A 25,749-nucleotide genomic window follows, 5' to 3' on the forward strand; every position below is an offset into this window, starting at 1 on the left:
CACAGCAACAGATACGGATACCAGGCAAATAAAATCAAGCGTGAAAAGAAACCCAAACAATAAAACAATCAACTCGATGATATGCCACAAATATACAGATACTTTGGGGCCTAGGGTGGACCTGTCTGGGGCAAAGATTTCTACAATATAGTTTCTTTTTTTTTTTGTTTATAAAGTTAGAAATACATAAACAGATCAAATCGACAACTTTCGGTAGGTTTCAATAGAGCTATCACATGTTTTCTACCTTTATTTCAGTAAGGTAAGGTATTAGGTAAGTTTGAACCTATTTAACCCAAAATTCCTTTAATTTGTTGATTATATAACTTAAATATAGATTATATATTAACACCTCTTTTCCCTGTAAACCTAAAGGTCCGCCCTAAACTGCAACGAAAACTGCATAATCAGGGGAACGGAAAATATTCTCATAAGCATTGTATATACCAGATCGTAAAAAGTATACGTAAGAAAATCATTTGCAATTTCTTGTTTCGGAAACTCTAACCCCACCTCTTCTACCCTTCCCCTCCCTCCCCCTCTCATAAACTATGCAGGTCGTGTAAATTGTCGACGAAAATCCCAGAGCAAAAATGCGCAGAAAAAAAGGCGAAAATTCCCAACAGACGCTGACAGAAAAAATATGATTTCAGTCTGCATGTTGGCTGATAACAGAAGAGGAAAAAATAAAGTATAAAAAATAAATATATATAAACGCAAGTCGGAAACTGAACGTTGCATAAGAGGCAAAAAATGCAGTCAAGTGCCTCCCCAATGAAAATGGCCCCAAAAAGATCAACTTTTGGACATGTTTTTCAAGTTGGCTCAACTTGGCACGCAAATCGCTTGAAACAAAGTGGAGAAAGGGAAATGCTTTAAATATATACTACACTATATATATATATTCATGGAGAAAAGTCAGATAGAGTTAGGAAACAATGTTTGTGATAAGGCCAGAAATCCCACTGATGTTGATGAACCGGAAAAGCATGTGTTCTATAAGAAGTTCGATGGAAAATAAACGAGGAAATGGAAATGTTTTAGTAGATTAGCTAAGAAGTGGAGGAGATATAGGTCGCAAAAGGGAAATGAGAGATCACAGAGAATCCTAAACCTGATCTATTTAGATTCCAGACTTCTCCATTAAGAGCATAAACTAAATAATTTATTAGACTAACATAAACTAGATATTCTTTCCTGACTTTCAAGTTCCACTTCTCACATTTCCATGTAAATCATATCGACAACGACATGGAGCCACCCACCTGCCGATGGTATTGAGTAACCCAAAGAGGTCCCAACCACATCAAGAGCCAAAAGGAAACCAAACCACATTGTACTGCCACTTTTTTCTTCTGCCGCTGCTGCTGGTGGCACCTTTCATTGAGCTTTGTGGGCATATTAATTGTGGCAACTGAATCTTGCAGCTCCCACACAGAGCCGCCGCAAAGGCAATTCAATTACAACACTTGCAAGAGCCACATTTATTCGAATAGAAAACCGCACAGAGCTCCACCACGCCCGTGCGATGCGTCAGGCAAAGTATCATAAGTAAGACCCAGCAAACCAACCCAAAAAAAACCCACCGAGTGCCAACAGCCTCCAGTTTGCCCCACTGGCCCACAGAGTTGGGAACCTCCAGCTCGGTGCAACAGCTGCGTTTGGCCAACTTACGCAACATTTGTGCATAGTTTTCCTCTTGTTTTTCTCATTTTTAGTGATCAGTGTGCAAATTTGTAGACTCCATTTGAAAGGTGATTAGGTGGATTGCCATGGGGGTTAAGAGGGCAGCGGTGATGCGAGGGGAAGGTTAACGCTCATCAATTACCAATTGTTGTTAGTTTCGTTAATTAACCCGGGTAATCAAAGTTTTTGTTGAGCTGCCCGGCGAGTAGTTTGAAAAGTTTTAAGTATAGCCCTCCTCTGAATGGAGAATACAGTAGACAGTCGATAAGACAGGCTAGGATAGTCTTAGAGTTTGTCAGAGAATGCTGGCAAAGATCAACGACACTTTAAAAGTTTCCTCACAAAGATCCATCTAAGAAACTAGATGAGTAGGGCACAGTCAGCGTAAGGGAGTTCAACCTAAAGAAGTTCTACTGTAGCTGGTATCTGAATCCGTGTTTCTGTATCTCGTTTGGTGTACGAGTGTTTGCAGCTGGCTCATAAAACCTCAATTGAAGGCGAAATAGTGCTTGAAATTTTTGTTTAAATTTATCCCCAGATATATATATATATATATATATTATATGGCTCACATTTGGTCAGAGCTTTCGAAGTGCTGTTGCCGAGTCAATCGCTTAAGGGTCGGTCGGCAGTGTGGGTCAAAGGTTGGCCAGGCCAATAGTTGCATTTAGCCCGCTCTGCTCCGCTCCGTCCCTTGCGCTCTCTTTCATTGAACCAATTAACAGGCTTTTTAGCACTTGGCTGCATTTCATTAAATTGAATTTTCCCAGCCGTCAGGAGAGGAGTGTGTCTGAGTGAGTGGGTGAGTTGGAGTGGAGCTGGAGCTGGAAAATACACCGAGTTCAAAGTGTTTGGAAAAGCTTTCCATTTTGTATTATTGCCAGGTTGCTGGTGCTGCCGCATAGCCTCGCCTCCACCTGGTTAACCTAGTTAGTCAAAGTTTGTTGTTTGATGTGCCAGTTATTTTCGGAGCCAAAGTGCCGGTCCGGGGTAAATGTGATTTTGGCATTTACACGTACCACTTAAAAAATTGATAGTACCACCAGAAACGGCTGTCTAGACAAATTGCCCGAGAATAAATCGAGTTTTACAAACGAATTTATTGGATTTTGCCAAGTAAGTGGGTTAGCTAGTTAGTGTGTGAAGAAAATCAATTAGATAAAGGCTTATATGGAATGGATTTTGCTTTGGAATCGATATTATATATACTTATAGTATTAAGTTTCTTTTAATGGAATTTCATGCAGAAAGGATGGAATGATGTCAGTTTTAGTTTCCATTCGACCTCTCCCTTCTGTAACCCATAACAATCCCTAACCCAATTCCTAAACTCATTGACGATTACCCACATTGGGTAATCGAGACAATCTCCCCCTATTTCACAATCAATTACCAGCACAATTATGGTTTATTCATTAGATTTACCACACATTAGTCGACTCTCAAACACAAGAACAATTTGCATTGGCGATTGGTCTTATCAGGACTATATCATATATATAGTACAATACCTTGAAAACTGAAATTGAATTTGAGTCATTGAATCTATTTCCATTGTGTTGACAGCCAAAGTGTTTATTTGCCCAGCGATAAGCGAGCGATGAAATTGTGTCAAAAGATAATTTTTGGCATATGTGAAGCCTGGGGATGGGCTTTATATACATATACAAATATAATAATAAAATCCAAATGTGTTTTGCGATAATGACGTCACTTTTGCGTGTCAACAATTTCCGGTCTCCTTTGAAAGGTTCCCATCTCGCAGTATATAGGGGTGTGTTGTTTTCATGTATGATTACTTCCCCGTTTTATATTCTAATTAATTGAGAGCAAGAATATGTCCCCATAGAGCTGACATTTCCATTTCGGTAATTGGAAATTAAATGAATTAAGCGGAAAGTTGGAAAAGGGAGCTTCTTCCAACCGCAACACGACGACTGCGGGTCAACGGGTTCGCCCTTTCATTCCCATCTTCCCCGCGATTGTGGGCACAATTACATTGGGACGACAATAAATATATATATATATATATATACATAAGTAGCCCGATGTCGCATTGTAAGTCAATGTATGCAGATAAGGGTCTGCCAGCAGCAAAAGCTATAGAAGAAGCTAAAGCCGTATCACTCAGTTAGATAAGTTCAATTCCCTTTGCCTGGGAAAAGACAAAGGCTTTTCTTTGTTGCTTGCAGCAAATTATGCATGCAAAATAACAAAACTTTCACTCATAAATTAATTGTTCAACAAACAACAGCAACAGCAACAACAACAGCAAAAAGCACAGCGAAACAAAACTTAATATGCCCCAAAACTGGCAAACGAAATCGGCGGATTCCATAAAACAATCTCTGAGTAATCAGCGAAATGTTTGCATATTTAATCAAACCATAAATATTAAAACATTTGCTTATGGCCAAAGTTAACCTTGTGGCAACACAGATACACACGCACACACACACACACACATACTTGTGGCAATTGCTGAATAATGGCCAAACATTAAGATAAAGAGAGTTATCTCATTTGCTGATTTGTAGGCGGTAATTTGGTCAAATGGGCTTCAAAGTCTATTCGGAAAAGTAGGTCAATTGTCCATCAGCCAGCAAAGGAGGAAAGCAATTTGAAATGGTTTGAGTTTAAAAGATATTTTCAATCTATTTGGTATAAACTTTATTGCTAAGTTATTGCCCAATAAATAAATTAAAGTTTGTTTACATAGAGATAAGATATTTTTTGGATAAAACCCAACCGTTTGGTTTTTTTAATATGAATCACAGTATTTTTGATAAACAAATAAAGAAAAATGGATTCCCCTTTTCAGCAGAACTCTACAAGATACATTCCCGAGTATCTGCTAAGCTGCTTTTCCTGGTATTCTAAACGAACCAATTAGCAAATCTAAAAGGCCAGCAATCCTACATTTGTTTTGCTTTTCCTAATGCCCGAAAACCCCGACCTTTGATCAACCTTTTTTTTTTTTTGCTTTTTTATAGTTTTTTGTGGTTTCACTTTGCTGAAGAGCGGGCAGCAGCAGCAGACCACAAAAATTTCACACGCCGCCTTCGAAAGTGATAAATTTTCAACTTCCAACATGCATATATAATATAATTTAAGCCAAAAACAAAAGCTGTTAAAAAATAAATAAAAGCACAAAAAAAAAAAAAATAGCAACCCACGCAGACAGATTATAAAAAATGCATAACTTAGCAGCTTCGACACCAACTCACCGCCCGGTCGAAGAAGAAGCGGCAACTTCCCAAGGTCGTTACTGGTTGCCCACACATATATATATATATATTAACATATATCTACCATATTCCCCCACCTCAGCTTTGATTCGATGACTTTCCCATCATGGATTGCTGTGGCTAGCAAAAAGTGCCTTTTCTTTTTTTTATTTCTGGCATTTTGCGAAAACACTCAAAAACGTAAACCCAAAATCCCATTTATTGTTTTGGCCCAAAAGAAAGAAACGGGGGTATGGGGAGGGAGATAGCAAACACAGGTTGCCTTGTCAATGAAAAAAGTGTCAGGGCTAGAGATTTAATTAAGCGAACAAAGCGAAGCAGAAAGCCCCAAATCCGAATAACTAAAAAGCTGAAAGCTGAAAACTGAAAACTGAACACCGAAAAACCAAAATACAGAGCAAACTCAGAGTTAGTGAACCTCTAAAAATACAATAAGCGAGAGAAATAGCGCAGAAAATGCAGGGAATGGTTAAATATAGAGAGTGGAATCATTTAAATTTTTGTAAAAACAGGGAAAGAGAAAGGAGACTACACTGGACTGCAAGAAATGAAGAAAATACTGAACAATCCGAGAAATATCTAAAAGTAAACTTATGTTAAGACGTTCTAAGAATTAATTCTGTTAAACAAGTTGGTTTATCTTAAACACCCAACTAAACTTTAGTTTAACCCTTTAATATCACATCTTTCTTGCTGTGCACCCCCTCTGGGAACGTGTCAATGACTTGAGTTTGTTAAATGCTTTCCAGAGCCAACCAAACACAAATACTATTTGCGTAATAATTAGCTTTTTTATTTCATTTGTGTGACATTGAGAGAGCCTTTTATGCTTTTTTGGGTACTCGTGCACTAATTGCTGCCTTTTTTATGGCTCTCAGGCAGAGTTTCTTCTTCTCTCTATCTCTCTCTCTCTCTGTTTCTCAGTTCTTTTTCTTTCTTTTTTTCCTATTGCCTTTGCCTTTACTTTAGCTTCCTGCTTGATTTGTTTATTGGCTTTAATGTATTTTGCATGTTTCGCTTGTCGTGTCTTATTTTTTTATTGACTGCCCTGCCGTAGACTGCAGTTGCTGCTGCTGCTGAAGCCGCCGCTTCTTTCTGCCTGGCTGCGCCTGCGCAGTTGGTTAATTTTTTCATTTTCCCCACTTATTTGCTTGCGTGCTTTATTATCATGTCTCGCTCATAAATATGTATTGTGTCTTGCTGTCTGCACTTGTCTGTCTCCAACTGGAGACACCCACCTCCTCATGCTCCTCCTCTGCCATCCATCTCCTTCCTTCTCGAGTTCCCCCGTAATTGGGTCAAAGTTCGCCCAGCTATGAAAAATGTTAATTATACGACAACTGTGGGCTGTGTGCTGCGTTGTCGTTGTCGTTGTTTTTATTACGTGGGCGGAAAACTAACGGCAGCCAAGCCCCAAAAATAACATTTATAAACATTGCGGAAATTGTGTGTTTGCCTGCCAACACGCTGACAATATAAACATTAAAGGTATGCCACCCAGATCTTCAGAGATTCCTTGAATTTTGAGTTGGAAACTCAATAAAATAAGCAACTAACTTTGTTTAGAAGAAAACTAACTTAAAACCAAGATAGCAAGTAAATATCTTTTGCATTTCTAAACTTTTCTAAAGTTTCTTTGTCTGAACTTTGCCTTCTGCCAGCGCTGCTGTCCACAATTTCCAGTTGACCACGTTTAAAGTCAGACTTCTCATTACAAGTTCTATGAGCTCTACCACTCACCCATACCCACACCCACACACCCCACCTCACCCCAAAAATCAGTGCACATGACACAAAGCCAAGTTAACACGTTGCACTTGTACGTGTTCCCTGGAACCGCCGCATGTGGCTAATGCGGTCCCTCATGATTCCACTTCAGCTCCTCTGACTCACCGACGACAGTTTGGCCAGCTTATTAAGAGCGATAAAAGGCAAAATAATAAGCAGCGCGCAGTTGCTGGAAATATCAAGTTATCAATAAAACGGAAGTGTCCTAAACAAAACAAAAACACAAATTAAACAAACTTTGGGGCGACAGACGGTCGTAAATCAATGCAGCGTTGCCAAAAAGATTCCCAGAAATGAAATTAAGTCATGCTTAAGATCGTCATTGACTGGAATTCACATTGAATGCTGTTCGAAATACCCAAAAATCCGAAATCACAAATAACCAAGCCAAAACGAAATTATGATTAAGCAGGCAGTAGGCAGCAGGCCAAATGGCAAAAATTGGTCAACACGACACAAAAACTGTGACGTTTGATAAGCTGACGGGGCCAAAAAGGTGGCTCTCGGAACGCAGCTCCCATAGCCAAAGCGAATGTAAACCGGTTGGCCAGTCAGTCAGGCAATTGGCTAAAACCACAGCCAAATAAATGCCAGCGAAATGAGACATAAACCGAGCAAGTGGATGGACATCCGTTACTTTTTAAGTGCGATCCCGCTCTAGTCACATGCAGCAGCACAAACAGACACAGATACACCATCCGAAACAGTATCAGATTCAGAAAGTATCTGCGGGCATTACTCATGCTAATTTCACACAGATGCTCAGCGGCCACTGCGGAGTAATGGACTACTTAAAGCGCCAAAAGACGTCGCCGAGTTGAGTTAACAAGTTTTCAAAGAACTATAAAATGCACAGGAAAAAATAACCTATGACTAAGAGAATCATGTGCTAGAAAGGAAAATACAACTATCTTATCTTAATAACAAAGAAAAAGTCATAGACAACCTGCTGTACTCAATCCAAATACAATATTATACCCATAAAGTGTATTTAAGATTTGATCTGCGTAATATTTGGGAAACCCAAGACTCCACTGTGTGGGCGAAACCAATTGACAGGCTTTTGGCAAAAATTTCAGGTCATAAAAACATGAAATTAAAGATACTTTTGAAAGCTGCCAACTGATTGACAGCCCAGTTTCATGAAATGGTGTAATAGATAGAGCTTAATCCACCTGGAGAACCTTATAAGGGCGAACGTGAAAGAGCTGATCATTCCGAGAAATTGTATAAAAATAGATATGGAAATGAAATTACTTAGGCAAATTTGAATTGCCGTGCTTAACCACCTAGAGAGTTGAAATGGAAATTCACTAGCGGATTACTCATACCTCAGCTATCTGGAGTCTGTGATGATTAACTCAGTTAGTAGGGGAGCTTATGTATTAGATGCGATTTCAAGGAAGGCACACAGAAGTGGCAGTAGTTTGCATTTTATAATCTTATCTTACTGATGATTGGTTAGGAAATCTATTATTTCATTCTTTTTGAACTAAAACAGGAATCCAAAATCACTTTTAAATATTTATCTAAAGTCGTAAAACTTTATCGCCACGAAATTTCCTCCTGTCTATGCAGCTTCAAACGTAATTCCCCAATCAAATTACCCACTTCGAGGGTATATAAAAATACTTTAGGATCTGTAGAGGCGATAAACAACAACTTGAGGCAAATCCAGCAGCAGCGGCAACTCAATTTCGATGCATTCATCACAAAGATGCCGGCGGCGACCCCCACAAAGTGCAACAGTAACACCAACAACAGCAACATGCAACAGCAGCAATATGAAGGCCCAACAACAACTTGCCGTTGGCCTCCCAAGCGGCGCATGCCACACTTTTTCCGCTCTTTTCTGATTTTCCAACAGCTAACGGTAATTTACAAAAGCAATGTCTATTTTCGTACCGCCGCCGCCGTCGCTGCTGCTGCTGCTGCTGCTGCACAGTTGTATCTTGCAGATACATTTTAAACTTATAATTTAAATACAAGCACAAAGTCAAGGCATTGTTTAGCTGTGTGATTATGATGATGGCTGCGGCTCTCGTTCCTGTTGTTTCTGATACCCTTTCTAGAGGGTATTCTAGGTTTGGGAAACATTAAGAACTTCTAAGATCTATGATCTATATATTTAATGTAGAAGATTAACCTGATAGATATTAAGTAAAGTTCTACAAGATCCCCCGCTCAGATTTATCTAAACAGTAGTAGCCATTATATTCTCAAGGGTATCCATACTTCGACTCTTTAAACTTAGCCCTTGCATCTTTCTCTTTTTATTATTATTTCTACCATTACCCCTGCAGGCGATAAGCCAGAAAAATGTGTTAATGTGTGAGAAGAATCCGTTCTCGGCATTTTTGTTTTGGCTTGTAGTCGTTTTTTGTTTTGTTAGCCGCTTTAAGTTATTAGACAACATAGCGGACACAAACTAATTAAAGCGACCAGAACACGTCGGCGGAAGATGAGAGGCAGGCGTCACCCTGCAGATACTCAAATACTCAGATACATTTCGCTTTGGCGAGGCAACCACATACTGCAGAAACATAAGCGAAACGCAGTCAGGCGTTAAGTTTAACGATTGCTAATTATAAAAAGACTAAGTGACTCTCAGAAGCCAAAGTCTGAGATCATTGCTCTTTCTCTCGGCGAAAATTTGCTTATGAAAAGAAAGCAGTAAAAACTTCACACAAGCTTAAATTTTCAGACACGAAAATAGCCACAAAAATTGATAGTTATTTACAGCTAATAAAAAGTTTATAGATAGAGATTGACTTACCTTGTAGACCTGACCGTAGGTGCCATTGCCCACCACTTCGATGAGTTCAAAGATGCCAGCTGGATCCTGGAAGAGAAAGAGAGATATGGAGAACATGAGAGATGAGTTAGGGAAAATCAATGTGGAAACGCCCAAATAAAAATCCTTTTTTGAGTTTTATTCTTGTTTCCCAGCTGTCAAACAAACAAAGAACCCCTTTTAAACCCCCTCTTAAATCCCTCTTTTTCAGAGCCCGCACCACTTAAACAACCTTTAAACACGAACGAACCAGGCAGCGTTCTGTCTTTGTTTTTGTGTTGTTTGTAAACAAATTATTAAGGCATAACAATACAAATAAGGAGAGACAAGTCCCGAGAGGCACTGCCACTGGCACTGGCACTGCGTTAAAAATAAAATCCTCGATTTCCAAATTCCGATACGGATTCGGATTTCCCCATCCTCCATTCCCATGCCCCATTCTGGTTCCCAAAAGCCATACAAATTGCATGCGAGTTCATTGACACGCAACTCGTGACACGGGGCGTGACACGAAATGGATGGAAAAGAGGAGGTTCGCCGGGCACAATGCTTTCTATTTTTATTGGAGCGCAGCTGATGGGAGGAAGAGCAGGGTGAGGGGCATTGGGATTACAAAGACGTCCAGAACGACAGGTAAGGCAAATGCCAATTAAAATACAAAAACAAACAACAACAACAACAACAACAACTACGCCGGCATTTCAACAGGTAACTGACTTTTTTGACAACCCGAGTTGACGCTCAAAGGTACGACGAGAGGTTGTGGGTTAAGAGCCACGAGGCGCACATAAAGAAATTCTGGTCAATAAATATTGATTTAATAGGCTTACTGGGAAAATTGTTATGGCTTTTTGATGGACTCATTATCCTGAGGCAATAGATAATATCAGTTTCATGTGACTCCAGCTGAGCTGATTTATACAACTTGTTTATGAACTAAAGATAGAGTTAGTAAACTTTAAATTGATTCTTAAAATGCCTTACTGCCAGTGTAGCCTCCAATTGATGGACAGGAGAAGTTAGCAAAGTGCAGTTACTGCTCCAAATTCATTTTGCGCAAAAGTTCTGCAACTAGTTAAGTAGACGAACTCGAAAGAAGGTTGATTGAAGTCTTACAAGTTGCAAGTTTAGTTCTCACAACGGATAAGCGCCCCAGAAAAATCCATATATTATTGACAGGAGAATGGTATTAGGAGAAGACATAAAGAAATATTACCCGCGACATCCTCAAACGATTGATTTATGGGGTATCATAAGTTGTCAGCTTTATGCGATTCTAATCCCCATCAAACGAACTGCAGTTTTCCACCCCCCGGGTGGTGCATTTCCCTATTATTTTCAATCTACAGGGTGGAAGCTCCTTAAGCTTCAGGAATTAGAGACCAAAAAGACAAAAAGTCAACAAGAAAAAAAAAAAAAAAAAAAAGAAAATATAGTAAAAGTAAAGTAAAAACCACGAAATAAACAAATAGGGGAAATCTAAGAGATGTGGGGTGTCGGTGGAAAAACTAAAGAACTATGGAAGCCGCTTTAAGTAGATTTATGGCTGCACCCCAGCCCTTTTTTTCACCACTCGAAACCCAGAAAAGTGTGTCAAACACATGCGATAAAGGGAAAAGGCAGGGGATAAGGCAAAAAACAGAGGGAAAATGAGAAAGAACCACCCAGAGACAAAGGGAAAATGCTGGGAGTGCGGCGGCAATTACCGCTATTTATGGCTGATTACTTCACGTTGTAAAAATCAATTAAAAATTCACGAAAAATGAACTCACTGAATGGAGGAGGAAACGACCAAGAAAAACGGGAGAGAGAAAAGTATCCGCTGCTGGAACCACTCACTCCATGAGTCATTAGCGTTGACATGTTAAGCAACACAAAAAAGCAAAGCCAGCCAAATGAGCAATGGTTCGGCGTGCGGGGAAATGCCAGGTTCAGGTAGCCGTTAGAAGAAAACTTCTAGGACACAGAAAGAAAATACCCACAGAAAAGTTATTCTATCAGAAAAACTAGATACCCTTCTGTTAAATACATTCCTAAACATAGTTTAATCAAAGGAAATTTCTTTCAGTGAAAAACCTCCATATAGGTATCTCGTTTTCTTCCAGTGTAGATTTGGTTACAGTTATCAGTTAGCAGCAGGCAAAACAGGCTGGTTCGGATGTTGTTGTTACTGTGGCGTATTCCTGCCGCTCTCTTTGGAAATTGTCCAGCTGCCGCCACATGTGCCCCCCACCCCTTACCCCCTTTGTTGTCTTTTGTTTGGCTTTCCTCCCTAGCACCTCTCCTATCGTCGTTGTTGTTGTTCTGCTACGACCGCTGTTTGTTTTTGTATTTGTCCAAACGAGTACAACTAAAACTAAAACTAAACAACCCGTTGGAGGCCGAAAGATCGAGTCGCGGACCAACGCAGACGCTGGCGATACAGTAAAGCTTGTGTAAGAGCAGCTTGTAAGTAGTAGTATTGTAGATTTCGTGTACCAAAAATTTGATCTACATCTGTAGAACAAGGAATCTTTGTTTTCTGTTTTATAAGCTACAAAATCAGTATTTTATATCGACAAACTACTGCCTTTAACCAGAAGTTTGTCGCCGTCAGTCTCTTCGGCTAGTTGGTTCATTATTACAGTTTGCTTGGCCTGGCAAACTGGAATTTTTTGTTTTTTGTTTTGTTTGTCTAAAAGCGCAGAAATCCCTCCTCCTCCTCCCCTTCCATTTTGCCCCCTTTGCCCCTTGAAAAAGGCTTGGCCCAGTTAGCAGCAAAAAATGCAAAGAGCAGGAGAGTGGCTAAAAACAGGACTGACTGCATATTAGGACGCCCATGCATTGCAATGGAGCTGGCTTATGCAGATGCGGTGGCTGCACTAAGAAAAATGGAGTGATTAATGTAAAGTAAGTCTTTGGTTTTTGCTTAAATAAATAGAATAAAGGCCAAAATACTCATTTCTTTAGTTCAAAACATGATTTTTAAGTTTACTATCTTACTACCCATTTCTTTCAGTGATCTAAACTATGTCTCTTTGTTGGCTTAATTTGTGTGGGTCGCGTGGCCAATACGATTAAGAATGCACTCGGCTGACGTCACAGAACCCATTTACCTACATTTTGGGTATCAGCAAATGAAGCCAACTCTGATTAGAGCTGATAATTTTTGTAGACCCATTTCCATTACACGGAATATAGAAGAGATTTCCCAATACTCTGGGGAAATTTGCTTCTATAAACACACTCTCTGGCCGAGAGATGCCTCTTCCAGAACTTTAAAAAAAAACGCATTTTCCCGGGGCCAATGTTGATTTAACCCACAAAGACTGAAACATGTGTGGATTTTTTCCACTCTTCAGAGCAAATTGCAGCGCAGACGGACACATGGAAACCGAACAAATGTGGGCGAACACGTTTTTATCGCTGCTAACGAAATGCAATAAATGTTGATTAAAATAAACTCAAACACTGAGGGAAAAAGGATATATAAACACTGAAGGAAATTTTGAAAATATTTCAAACAGATAGAAACTGAAGAAAAACCTCAATCAAACAAAGTTCAACTCTCAAATAAAGTTCTTTAGAATGTTAAGCACTAAGCTTTTGAGTTTTACACTTAAAGCCTTTCATTGTCGATACTTTTTTCCAGTGCACATGCCTGAAAAAACAGACAAAGAAGTAGCCACACCAAAATGAAGACAAACCGCGTTTGAATGCTTATCAGAGAGGAGAATAAAAGAAACTGCGCTAAATATAAATAAAGGAGGAGTCGTAAAAAACTGGGAAATAATTAATGAAATTTGTGCTGATGAATGCAGTTTGCGGTATCTTATCGGACATGGGGAATGGAGTTTTTATCGGGCGAAGAAGAAACCCCAGAACGGAAGCCTCACACAACGAGCCGATGTGAAGAGAAAGAACCTAAGCTTTAAGGACTCTGACCTTTTCTCGTTTTCTATTTCGGGACATTCTCATCTCTCTTTTGCCCATTGTGTTTAATGACCTTTAAAAGCCACGCACAGACAGGTCAGCAGAATGTGGCAGACATGCAGACGGAGGGGGCCCTCGTACGCCCACACCCACGCCCACTTCGGCAAAAAGGAGAAGGCCAAACAGAAATAACAAAAATAAAAACAACACTTCAAACAAGACACACAATTCATATTCTCATGCCTGCTGCCATTTTTGCTGATTTTGCTTTGGGTTCGTCGTTGACTACGTCGTTTTCCTTGGCAGCCAGCAGTGTGTGTGCTCCATCTTAATCATCGTTTTCATAATCATTATCATTTGAATCCACATTATCGCCATCTTCAAGCTGTCTGCTGCAGCGAAGCTACAAACACATCCACACACACACAGATCCAGAAACATGCCACTCACATAGATACAAAAGCACGCATGGTGTTGCTCTGCTCGCTTCTGCCTGCCGCCTTTTAATAAAGTAAACTAAACAATTTTCATTCTTGTCTCGTTTTTGTCTCGTCTTCGTCGCTCTGCATCGACTATGAACAATTTTTCATAAACACACACGAACCGAACAGCTGGGGCCAAAATAATAGCTTCTTGAGAGGGCCTTCCATATCAATGCTATTAAAAGGAAAACGACTTTAATCAGGACCATGAGTCAATAAACTTGACTTCAATGTTGACCTCGTTTTGTATAATCTTAAGAATAAACATAATTTATAAATAGGCTTTATTAATACTATTTCTTTCTGTAAACTAATCAACTTTCCTTATAATTAAGAGATTTGCACAAGAAATACTTCTTCTGGTTAAAACATTTATGGTGAATCCACTTTCAAGTCTTCACTAAAAATAGTTTATATCTTGATTTTTATCGATAGCTTTTCCATTTAAGCCTCTTATTTTAACTTTCCTAGTAGCACCCCATTTTAAAGACCAAATTAAAGCCTACTATTTTGGCCTGATCTGTGAGCATAGCACACTCACACACACACACAAGCACAGGGGCGCACATGCCGTAGCAGCGAGGCGACGACCCAAGCACCACCGCCACCACCCCACTACTGCTAGGCAGAGTCAACAAACGGACACTGACACACACACACACACACACATATACAGCAGTGCCAAACTGAACTTTCGGTGGGTGCGCAAAGCAAAAGAGATGGCGCCCAATGTGGGGCCGGCGGGCGTGGTGAGTTCCGTTCCGCCACCGAGAGTGGTGAGAGTGGTGAGTGTTTGGTGAAAGAGAAAGGCAACAAACGCATGCGGCAGTGCGTGCGGACACAAGGGGGGTTAACAGGGGGGTTTGAGGCGGCCGAAAGGGGGTTAAGACTCGACAAATTCATTGAGAAACGAAACGAAACAAAAAATAGCTTGGCAAAGCGGAGAAGATGACACCGGCCGGTCAAAAGTTGCGCACACCACTCTCACACACACAAATACAGCGCCAGATATAGGGTGGGTGTTGATTTGGGTGGTTTTCTATCGGGCAATGAAATCGAAATGCCAATATGCATTTATCAACTCGATTATTATTGTGATTGCTTCATGGGGGAGGGTGTAAAATGCAAAAAAAAAAAAAATAAAAGGAAAAGGAGCCTTTTCTGGTTGCCATGGCAAAGTGCGAAAAAAAAGCGAACACAAAGAAAATTTTCCCTTTTGTTGTACTTTTAAACAATTTGCATAAATGTGCGGGGGAAACCTTCAAGGGTTTGACGACTGCAAAGGCCAATCGCTTCGTGTTGTATAAGATATTCAGTGCTATTTATGGAACAAAGTCCCTTGCAAGGGCTTTTAGCAAATCCCAAAGCTTTAAGATTTTGGGATTAAAATGAATTTGGAGAAGTCCGTGAAGGACAGATAAATATCGTCTCTTAAAAACACTCATTTTCTGTAATTTTTTGCCTTTTGATTTTTTAAAAAATGTAAATACCAGAGATAAGAAAGTAAATATGTAAACATGGATTAAATTATTACTCAACGTTTAATCAAACAGTTGAGTAACTCAGCTTAACTTATCAAAAAATGGATGTTCAAAATATTGCTGACTAAATAAGAAATATAGAAAATACATAATTTGGAGCTTTCAAAATTGTTTCTTTAGATTTTGTATGAAACCAGCAATTTAATGCAATAAACATTGAAATAAGAAAAGTTAAGTTGCTGATAGATTGAACAAATTTAATTTATAGTCACTCCAATTAGTCTGAATTATAAAAAACATGATATTAGATCTGAATAAATCTTTAATTAAAGATAAGAATTGATAATTGGTACATTTTATTTTGTTTTTCAAAACTAATTCAAGTTATACAAGTTTTAAATTTAAATAAATTGATATAAAAAGGAAAGCAAAATCGAACTGATTTAAGACTTTATAAATAGATTTATGAAGTTAAACATTGGCCAAATAGACGCATTATGAACGGAAATTGGAGTGTAAACGACCACACCTGGAAGTAGAATCACGGGGGGCGGTCACTTTCCCGTTAATCGGGCGGGGCGTGTTAATGAATAGACAAGACTGGAGTGGGGGTAATATATTTGGGGCTCTAATTTTTTCGGGTGGAGGCTCTATATCTGATAGATAAGCCAGAGCTGAAGACTCACCTTTAGGGCCGTCAGATCGATATCGTCCAGTGAACAGTTGACCGATGGAGCCAGTTGTTGTTGCTGCTGGTGCGCCATTTTGATTTGCTATTTTTTGTTGTTCTTCTGGATCTGGAGAATTGCTGTTGCTGCTGCTGCTTCTTCGCACGCAGAAAGAGGAGGGGAGTAGAGTTAGAGAGGGGAAATGCAAATGAAACGACGAACGACGGGGCAACACAACCAGGAGAAAAGAAGAAGCAAAGGAGAAGCAAAAAGGATAATAATTTTATTTACTTTAAAGTGACGGAGTAAAAAACCCGTGCAATTAACAAACTATTTGTTGCTGTCATACAACTTTTCTCTTTTTGCTTCTTCGCTCTTCTTCTCTCTGTCTCTCTCTCTCTCTTTCTCTCTGCTCTGCCTCTTCGTGCGTGTGTGTGTGTGTGTTTTTGTGACGGAGTGTTTGTGTGTGTGTGTGTTAGTTAACGTTTGGCAAACGGGGCGCGGCTCTTTTTTTAATTCCCCCAACACTTTTTTAAAATCTTTTTCGCCCTTAAAACATTAATTCATCACTGATTTATCTACTTTATCTTCGCACTGCACAATTATTTCTTTTTTATTTTGCGGCGCTCCGATAGACCACACACACACACCAGCGCAGCAGCCTGCGTATGTGTTTGTGTAGGTAGACAGAAAAATCTGCCACTCGCTTTTTCCTCCCGATTTCGTTTTCGTTTTAGCGCAGGATTCGCGATTTAGTGACTTCCGAATTGCAAACCTCGTACTCTTCACGCACAGCGATGGGCGGCCTATCGCTTTTGCATCGCACAATCAGCAGGCTTGTTCAATTTCCCTCAATTTCAGTGTGAAAATCAGAACAGTTTAGGTATTTTTTTTCAACGCGACGACGCCAGAAATCGACCCCGCACGGATTCTGATTGGAATCGAATGGCGATGACGATGACGGTCTGCTAGAAATGGACCAAAACAACGATAATTGCCAATGCTATATCGATATAATCCCTGGCGTTATGGGATAAGCTGAGACACAAGCCGATTATTAAATCGGAATAGTCGTGAAGAACGCCATTAGCTGGGACACGACCCTCAAGTTAACTGAACAATGTTAAAATGTTACTGCTTTAAAAGCGCGCCTAACAGCACACACAATATATCTTAGCAGTATGCTGTTAGCGCAACACCTTCATTTTCTGTGTAGTACATGTACAACTATATCAACACTCCTCTATCCTTTAAATTAACAACAAACTTAGATTTTTATTGTTTATAAGACAAATATCAAGCACTCTGAGGAAATGTGTATCAGTGTAAAAGCCTTATTGCGCCTAATAGCACGAGCAGAACTTAACAGCGTGCTGTTCACTCGTTGTTATCGATTCCCGCGCATCGCTACTGTCAAACTGACACTTCCCTCTCTTTCTTTTCTTTTCGCTGCGTTTCCGGAGAGGTTCGTTATTGGACAATTTTTGTATTTTAGCTTTTAACACGTGCATAATTTTCAGAAATCCGCCGAAATTTTGGTATGATCCGCTTCCGCTACCGAGTTTTAAAATAAATATTCTCAAATTGACAATATTTATCACAAAATCCACGGGAAATGGCCCCCGAAATGGGCGGCCATGTGCGTGATATGGCGTTAAATGGCGAACTTGTTAGTTGAAAAACAGAATAATAATATCGCGTATTTACCTTTTCAGCAATGGGTCGTGTTATTCGTGCACAGCGTAAGGGCGCTGGTTCCGTGTTCAAGGCGCACGTGAAGAAGCGCAAGGGAGCCGCCAAGCTCCGTTCCCTGGACTTCGCCGAGCGTTCCGGTTACATTCGCGGTGTCGTCAAGGTGAGCTCATTTCCGGAGGTTAACTTCAGTGGAATTTGCTACAGGTTGAACTGAAAATCTTACAGTCACTGAAGAAAACAATTTCTTATTGTCTGTTGCTTATCCAATGAAGTTGTTCAGTGACAGCGTCATCGGTTTACAACATACCACATCAGATACTTAAGCAGTTTAGGTATGGAGTCACAGTATCATACAATATTATGCTTAGATAGACTTCACGACTTACAATTAAAATTATAAACACAAAAAATAGACACTGTAAGATTTCCATTGTTCCAAGTGTTGAAGGTTTAAAATAACTAAGTTTGTTTACAATAGTTTAACAGTAACTAACTTAATCACCATTTACTATTCCAGGACATCATCCACGACCCTGGCCGTGGCGCTCCCCTGGCCGTCGTCCACTTCCGCGATCCCTACCGCTACAAGATCCGTAAGGAGCTGTTCATCGCCCCCGAGGGCATGCACACCGGCCAGTTCGTATACTGCGGTCGCAAGGCCACCCTCCAGATCGGCAACGTGATGCCTCTGAGCCAGATGCCTGAGGGTACCATCATCTGCAACCTGGAGGAGAAGACCGGTGATCGCGGCCGTTTGGCCCGTACCTCTGGCAACTACGCCACCGTGATTGCCCACAACCAGGACACCAAGAAGACCCGTGTCAAGCTGCCCTCCGGCGCCAAGAAGGTCGTGCCCTCGGCCAACCGCGCCATGGTTGGTATCGTCGCCGGTGGCGGTCGTATCGACAAGCCCATCCTGAAGGCCGGTCGTGCCTACCACAAGTACAAGGTGAAGCGCAACAGCTGGCCTAAGGTGCGTGGTGTGGCCATGAACCCCGTGGAGCATCCTCACGGTGGTGGTAACCACCAGCATATTGGTAAGGCGTCCACCGTCAAGCGAGGCACATCCGCCGGTCGTAAGGTCGGTCTCATTGCTGCCCGTCGTACCGGTAGGATCCGTGGTGGCAAGGGCGACAGCAAGGACAAGTAAGCACTGGCTGCAGCAGGATTCCGGCGTGGGACAGGTTCCGCCTGAGATCTGGGTGGTAGCCGTACTCTACTGTGCGGCGCTGTGGGAGAAATTACAATTCTACATGGAAAATCTGTATGTTCTAGGCATACGCTTGACACGGCGGAATAAAACTTATTTGTAAAAATATCCCTTACAATTTTTTGAGCTTTTAATATTGGTGGAAACTTGTTTGAAGCGTGGATTTTAGTTTTGACAACAATTTAAAGCTTATCTAATATTTGAAATTGGGAGTATGTTTTCTATTACTCCAGATCTTTGACTTGCCAATTAATGTCATTTTATAAAATCATACATGAAAGGCTTTAATAAGTATCATACATTTTTGTTTCCAGCTAAGGTTCATACAATGAGATTAACGAATGTGACTAATGAAAAATAAACAAACATTAATTAATTTATTTCAAGTTAGAGATATATATATATTTTATTTGGAATCCGCTTCTAATATGAAAACCTATAACTGTTACAAAGCCTTTTTTTATTAATATATATTTTTTTAAAATCCTTTAAAGAAAATGAAAAAATAATACACATTTTAGTATATAATAAAATGGAAGCACTGTCATACTAGTTGGTATTTGGCGAACACCTCGAACGGTCCCTCTAAATGTTGTTGGTGTGCGCGGAGTGAAATAAATCGGAGTGATTTTCGTCGAGCTCTGCAAAATAATGGATCGCACTTTCTACGAAGGCTGGCTAATTAAGTCGCCACCCACCAAGCGCATTTGGCGAGCAGTAAGTTCCACCGGAAATCCTCCCAAATCTTATATGAATCCTTCGGATTGTTCGTGTATAAGACCTAAGGAATTTTCCTGGAAATCCCCAGCTCGAAATTAAAATTCCAATCTAATCGAATCAGAAATTCCAAGTATATAGTGAAATGTAAAAAGAAAAGAAAACCGCAGTTGGCGGTTTACCAACGGTAAACTTAAGGCCGGAAGAGAATACCGTAATCTGTGTCCATCGATTGAGTCACGAAAAAGAAAAAAAAAATCGTGGATAATGGAAGTGGCATTTTTTTTTACAATTACGCCAAGCTTGTATTGGTGCCTGCTTTAGTGTATGTGTGTGTTTGTTTGCCGTTGTTGTTTGTGGTATAATTTAATTCATTATTAAGCCGAGGGATTGCGATTCCAGTATTCCATAATGCAGTTGATTGGAATGCAAACAAGCTGAAAACCGCAGCAGAAATTGCGAAAATGTGAATGAATTTACGATGGCTTCCTCTGCGTTTTTCTTTCTCTTTCCCTTCATCTCCACCTCCTGCTCGCACTCTCTTTCTGTTTATGTTTGCTTTTGGCGTGGGAACGTGTTTTGGCGCTGGTCTAAATTTACGCTTAATTAATTTTCCGTTTAATGTTTACTTAAGGGAGCTGTTTGTGTATTAAATTACCGCCAACTGTTACGTTTAATCAAATTTATTTTCTCCGTATTTCGTGTGCGTATGTGTGTTTTTTCTGTACATCCATATGTAGCCTGTTTTCTTGTTTTTTATGTCCACGGGCGATAAGCCACATTGGATCACGCATAAAAACAACAAAACAGCATAAACTAGCGATGGGAGTCACAAAAACAATGACACACTTTTCTATCCAGCTTGTTGTTGTTGCTTTCGATATAGGTGTGTGAGTGTTGTTTAATGGATATAAAATTTAACCTCTTCATCAATGGTTCACTAAAAGAAACTTTTATTATTTGGTTAAAAAATCTTAAAGTCGACATATTCTGATTTAAAATAAACCCTAAATTTGTGACACGATACTTTTCTCACGCGATCACCACTAGTGTGTGCATTTGAAACCACTTATAATGGATACGTCAGTTCCAAGAACACCCAAAATGTTGATCAAAAGGTCTGCAATACAGCATGTTTCAATTACAGCAAACCCAATTTATTGTTTCACTGTACTAATTTTGTTCGGTTTCGTTTAAGTAAGTAATCGCGGTAAAATTTTTAGTACTAGCACAGCTTAAGTCCCTCTGCTTTATATCTTCATAAAGTTTTCCTTAACCTTTTCCTACTTTTAAATCAACCAAAAACCCAATGCAATCTATAAATTGTAAATTGTAATCCTAAGTCTTGCCAGTTTTGAAAAGCCCCCTCAAAGCATGTAAAAGGTAAACAAATTTTTTTAAAGTGTTTTAAAAATAGCAACTTACATTTTGGATGCTATTATTTTGAGCGCCATTGTATAAACAAACAATAATGATGCCTCAAGAAAATAAGCTGCGTATTTCCAGCGCCTCGGGGTGCCAATTTCTGGCTTGTGTGTGGCATTATGTTTATTGTTTATAATTCAATTAAGCGTGATATTATACAGTCCGAATGAAATCCATCCATTATCAGTTCTTAGAGGTCTCAGTCTTCAGCGGGGCCTCGAACCACTCAGCTGTTTCGGCAATCACTTAACGGTAACGTGGGCGTGGGGTGTTGATATGAGCGGGTGTGTGTGTGTGTGCCTGCTGATTACCCAAGAAAATGTCAATGCAAAATATGATTCGCGGAAAAGCAGCGGCGCTGCCGTCTGTTGGCTTTGCTGCTTCATCACCCGCTTACTCACCAGCAGTTAATGTTGATGTTGATAGTATAGTCAGTCGGTCGTCGAGCTGATCAGCCGGACTCTACCCTCATATCATCATCCACAGTCCAATAAGGGTATCTTAATTCAAAACAGAAGTATAAATAAACGAGTAAAGAACATATATTTAATTTTCATATGAAATATAAAACCTCAACTAACTATAAATGTTGTCTTATATTAGCTACCTACCTCTGCATCTCTCTCTGGGTCTCAATCAATCAAAAAAAAAAAAAAAAAAAAAAAAAAAAAAAAAAAACAAGAAATTTAATCTTAACTTTAAAAAATTAATATTGTGAGATGTATTGAGGACAACGTTATCATCTTTGCTAAGATGACTAATTATCTCGATTAGTTAGTCATCATCTTTCGTAAATTTAAATGATTACCACAGCCTTCCACAGCCTTCCGTTTACTGCATCAAGGCGCTTATCATTTTTAATTGTTTCTTCAAACTGTGATAGATTAAAAAAAATGGGGAATTACCGTTTTTGCTAAATTGGATAAGCTCCTTGTTCTCCATGGCTTGTAAACAAACAACGATAACGATTCAAAGTGAACTAAATTCTATACCATTTAGAACGAAAATATATAATACCCATTTTTATATATGCGATTTAATTCCAACCAGCATCGTTCCGCAAATCTTTTTCATTAATGTAAGGCACGGTTCTTATCTGTTGAAGGTCACTTAACTATCTCAGAGTTCTTATTTATTACAAACTTTGTGTCATATCCCAAATCTTTAACAACTCGTTTTTAATTTATCTTTGCAGCGCTGGAGGCGTCGCTGGTTTACGCTGAAGCAGGGCGAGATACCGGAGCAGTTCTGCCTCGAATACTACACCGACCACAACTGCCGCAAGCTGAAGGGCGTCATCGATTTGGATCAGTGCGAACAGGTGGACTGTGGGCTGCGACTGGAGAATCGCAAGCAGAAGTTTCAGTATATGTTTGACATCAAGACGCCCAAGCGAACCTATTATCTGGCTGCCGAAACAGAGGCGGATATGCGCGATTGGGTCAACTGCATCTGCCAGGTGTGTCACCTACACGATACCAAGCAATCCAATGAGTTACCATTGGGAGCAGTAGGTACAGGTGAGTGTCATCAAGCACTACTCCAAAATGAAATCCATCTCAAGTTTTTCTTTATTTATATTTGCAGATGAAAACCGCACCCAGCACACAAGCTCCAGTGGCGGGCTGAGCAACTCCACACAAAATACCACCACCACTTCCCTGCACTCTTCCGCTGGAACCACAGCGGCTCAAGTTGCAGGCCCAAATGCTGGAGGAGCGGCCCAACTGCGACGACCGGTAGTCATTGAACAACAACCAATGCCCTTAAATGCTGCGAACAACAATTCGGACTCGGTTTATGTTAACACGGAGTACAGCAATCGCGAGACGATGCTGTGTGATTCCAACTTTGACCAGCAGGATCTGCTCTCGGCTGCCCAACAACAACCACCTCCATCGCCGGCAACTGCTCTTTATCTGAATCACAGTGCATTGATCCAAGCTCAGGCGGCTGCAGCAGCCGCGGAGCAACAGCAGCAACAGGCTGCTCGCTTGGCGGTTAACGCTAATGGAGTGGTGCGAAAGCTTCCCGAGCATCTTGTTCTCAACCAGCAAACCCTGGCGGAGGCAGCTGCCCAGCAACACAGCAGCGTGCAGGCCTCACCCGCATTGAGCACCGCGTCCGGACCATATATACCCATCAGCGAGTGTTTCTCGGGCAGCCCGCGATTCCTGCCCGGGTGTGGACCTCCTGGTGCAGATGTTGTCATACCAAACAACCCCAGCACTCCATTGAACAACTTGGATCCCAAGTTCTACGATACTCCGCGAAGTCATAACAACATTGGTCTAAATCTGACCAACGATCAATCCTACTCACCCAAAATCACCAATTTAAGCTTGGTAAGTTGCAGGAGGAGTAAAGTATACGTAGAAATATATTATATATATATATTTTTCCAGCAACAATTGGCCAACACCAATGCAAGTAAACAACGCTCTGATTCCGATTCTGAAAGCGTTTTTACTGATGACGATGAGTGGGCTCATCCTTTACCCCTGCGCGAGAATGTCGGTAAGTACAGAAAATCATAATTTTACAGGGAATAGTTAATAATTGAAGACTTATTACAGATCGCAGTACCAGACCCTCGGATAGTTCTATCGAGAACGAATCGTTCGTACTGACCTATTCGCAGCGCTTTTCTAAAATGCCCGAGGAAGGTGGTTCTGTGGTGTCACCAGCTGAGAAACATTCTAAGCTTGCGGGTGCAGGGTCCCTGGCAGAAGCTAGTGACCAAGGAACGTTAGATAAACTGGCCAAAGTTTTAAAGAACAAAAATAATCTCATATTGGACTTCAAGGAAAACGAAAAGTATGTTTTAAAAGCGGACAATAGAAAGATTTCGAATTTCGAAGTAATTGATATACTATTTGTTTTCAGGATTCCTCGCGAGCTTCCGCAGCTCTCGGATACGGAAAACACTTCACCGGCCATTGTGGCTCGTCGCAATGCCCACTCCGCTTTAATCGAGGAAAGTTACGACATTCCACGCTCCCATCAGCAACCATACTACAATGTCAACCAGATGCTGGGCGAGCGACCAGTCACCAGTCCGCACAACTCAAATCCCATTGCCGCATCTACACCGAATCTCATGGCAGCCGATTTGGGTTCAGTGGCTGCCATATTAAGTGCAGACAATTCTGGCCAAATTGGTGGTGTTCAACCAACCGCCTCGTCACCCACTAGTGCTCGAACTTTGCCACGCCACTGCTATACTAATGCAGCGCCCACAAAGATGGAGGGCAATGTCTTTCGATACGATTTCATGGAGCAGGCGGACTGTCCACCAGTGAACCGGAATTTGAAACCGAAGGGGCAAGGAAGTTTGCCGGCCGTCGAGGACAAACCACCGGAGGAATTTCCGGCAAAGCCCCCGGTGGGTGTAGAGCATTTAACCAGTAAATTAGGTGCAGCCCAACTACAGCAGCCGATTGGACCACCCAATGTGGACAGAAACTGCAAACCACATGTCTATAAGGTGAGTTATAATCGTGGTATGTCTTCATTGAGTAATATAATGTTTAAATTTAGTTGGGAAGTTCGGCCACCATGTCGCCGGCAATGCGCCGCTCCTCTGGAGCCCCTCTATCTATGGTGCTGCCGCATGAAACAGATGTCCATTCTCCGGCAGCATCCGCCGTTTTCCACGAGACTCGAACTCTGCCTCGTCAACAACATCGACAGCATCCTAATAGTCCCGGTAGCATGTCAGTGCAACATCAGCGCACAGCATCAGCAGCCATGATCATGGTGGGAACTTCCGCTCCTAAACAGCAACCGGCGCAGGCTGAACACAAACTTCAGTACTTTGATTTGGATGTGACCAACAAACCGCCACTACTGAATCGATCGAGTATGAGTGTGGGTAATCTGTATTCCCAAGGTGGAAATGGGGCTGGTGGAATGCGATTGGCCGGCGTTGAGGCTGGTGGTGCACGGGGTGCAGTACCGAGCAGCGTGGTCTATAGATCGGTGGACTTTGTCAAAACGGAGGCATTTAAAAGGATCAGAGAGGAGCGCGAGAGCAGCGGCAACAAGTGAATCTGCTGGATCAGCATAATGGTTCCATATCTCGAATACACCCCCATTGACAACGTGCAATAACTGAGGACCACGTTGCGGATCCGAAATTTTTGTAGTGCCTATCGGTAGTCAGCATAGAGCTGACACCATTCAAAAAGAAAACAGTGCAAATTCCGAGTGGCTTTTACATTCGTTAATATCGTCAAATTCCCATTAAACCACATATCTAGATTGTAAGTCGGCACCAGCACTTTTTGTTGCTGCTACGAATCTGTAACCCGTATCTAAATCTATGTCTTTCTTATTTAAATCGTGCTTCCAACACTTCCATGACTATTGTTAAGCTTTTTAATGAAAATGTAACCCTGACAAACGAACTTAGTGCTAATTTTACAATGCAATTAATTATTTTATATACGCAAGCGGAATATTTATATTCACGAATTTTATATGGTAACAAATTATTTACAATATATAAATGTAACACGTGTGCGCCACAAGCTGTAGCTTGATTTTGTGCTTTAAAAAATATATATATACAATAATACCACTAATTTGTGTTTTCTAAAAAGTTCTAGAACAAATATTACGTCCCAACTCTTGGGAAAGTT

General features: G+C 40.7%; 3 protein-coding genes across 14 annotated transcripts in view; 2 read left to right on the top strand and 1 right to left on the bottom strand.

Annotated features, from left to right (window-relative positions):
- Positions 1–17,032, bottom strand: part of LOC108107726 (serine/threonine-protein kinase mig-15) — a 32,433-nt gene extending 15,401 nt beyond the window's left edge. For 3 of the 11 annotated variants that reach the window (XM_017215366.2, XM_017215365.2, XM_017215364.2), the window contains exons 1-2: positions 16,078–17,032; positions 9,499–9,564 (exon numbers count right to left, since the gene is read on the bottom strand). In XM_017215366.2, the coding sequence (XP_017070855.1) occupies positions 9,499–9,564; positions 16,078–16,155 (144 nt within the window). In that variant the 5' untranslated portion in view covers positions 16,156–17,032. The remainder of the gene's footprint in view (positions 1–9,498; positions 9,565–16,077) is intronic. The other 8 variants (XM_017215367.2, XM_017215368.2, XM_017215372.2 and 5 more) reach the window with 6 other exon arrangements.
- A 417-nt stretch (positions 17,033–17,449) lies between these two features.
- On the top strand, positions 17,450–19,072 carry LOC108108178 (60S ribosomal protein L8). 2 transcript variants are annotated; one of them, XM_017216121.2, is made up of 4 exons: positions 17,458–17,524; positions 17,580–17,597; positions 17,775–17,914; positions 18,272–19,072. In XM_017216121.2, the coding sequence occupies exons 3-4, from the start codon at positions 17,777–17,779 to the stop codon at positions 18,902–18,904; spliced, it is 771 nt and encodes a 256-aa protein (XP_017071610.1). In that variant the 5' UTR covers positions 17,458–17,524; positions 17,580–17,597; positions 17,775–17,776; the 3' UTR covers positions 18,905–19,072. The 2 variants fall into 2 exon arrangements, with proteins under 2 accessions (XP_017071611.1, XP_017071610.1); XM_017216122.2 differs by lacking the exon at positions 17,580–17,597 and having other exon boundaries at positions 17,450–17,524.
- A 459-nt stretch (positions 19,073–19,531) lies between these two features.
- LOC108107835 (protein daughter of sevenless) lies at positions 19,532–25,688 on the top strand. The gene is made up of 7 exons (XM_017215588.1): positions 19,532–19,681; positions 22,302–22,626; positions 22,694–23,451; positions 23,512–23,623; positions 23,683–23,923; positions 23,993–24,593; positions 24,647–25,688. The coding sequence occupies exons 1-7, from the start codon at positions 19,616–19,618 to the stop codon at positions 25,154–25,156; spliced, it is 2,613 nt and encodes an 870-aa protein (XP_017071077.1). The 5' UTR covers positions 19,532–19,615; the 3' UTR covers positions 25,157–25,688.
- The last annotated feature ends 61 nt before the right edge of the window (positions 25,689–25,749 follow it).

This window comes from Drosophila eugracilis, unplaced genomic scaffold (genome assembly GCF_018153835.1).
Source record: "Drosophila eugracilis isolate 14026-0451.02 unplaced genomic scaffold, ASM1815383v1 contig_2088, whole genome shotgun sequence".
NCBI classification, from domain to species: domain Eukaryota; kingdom Metazoa; phylum Arthropoda; class Insecta; order Diptera; family Drosophilidae; genus Drosophila; species Drosophila eugracilis.

Bases quoted from the DNA above. Each gene is read 5' to 3' on its own strand.
- LOC108108178 (XM_017216122.2), top strand. From the start codon at position 17,777: ATGGGTCGTGTTATTCGTGCACAGCGTAAGGGCGCTGGTTCCGTGTTC. The intron at 17,915-18,271 runs GTGAGCTCATTT...TTACTATTCCAG, and splicing joins ACATTCGCGGTGTCGTCAAG to GACATCATCCACGACCCTGG.
- LOC108107835 (XM_017215588.1), top strand. From the start codon at position 19,616: ATGGATCGCACTTTCTACGAAGGCTGGCTAATTAAGTCGCCACCCACC. The intron at 23,452-23,511 runs GTAAGTTGCAGG...ATATTTTTCCAG, and splicing joins AAATCACCAATTTAAGCTTG to CAACAATTGGCCAACACCAA. The intron at 24,594-24,646 runs GTGAGTTATAAT...GTTTAAATTTAG, and splicing joins GCAAACCACATGTCTATAAG to TTGGGAAGTTCGGCCACCAT.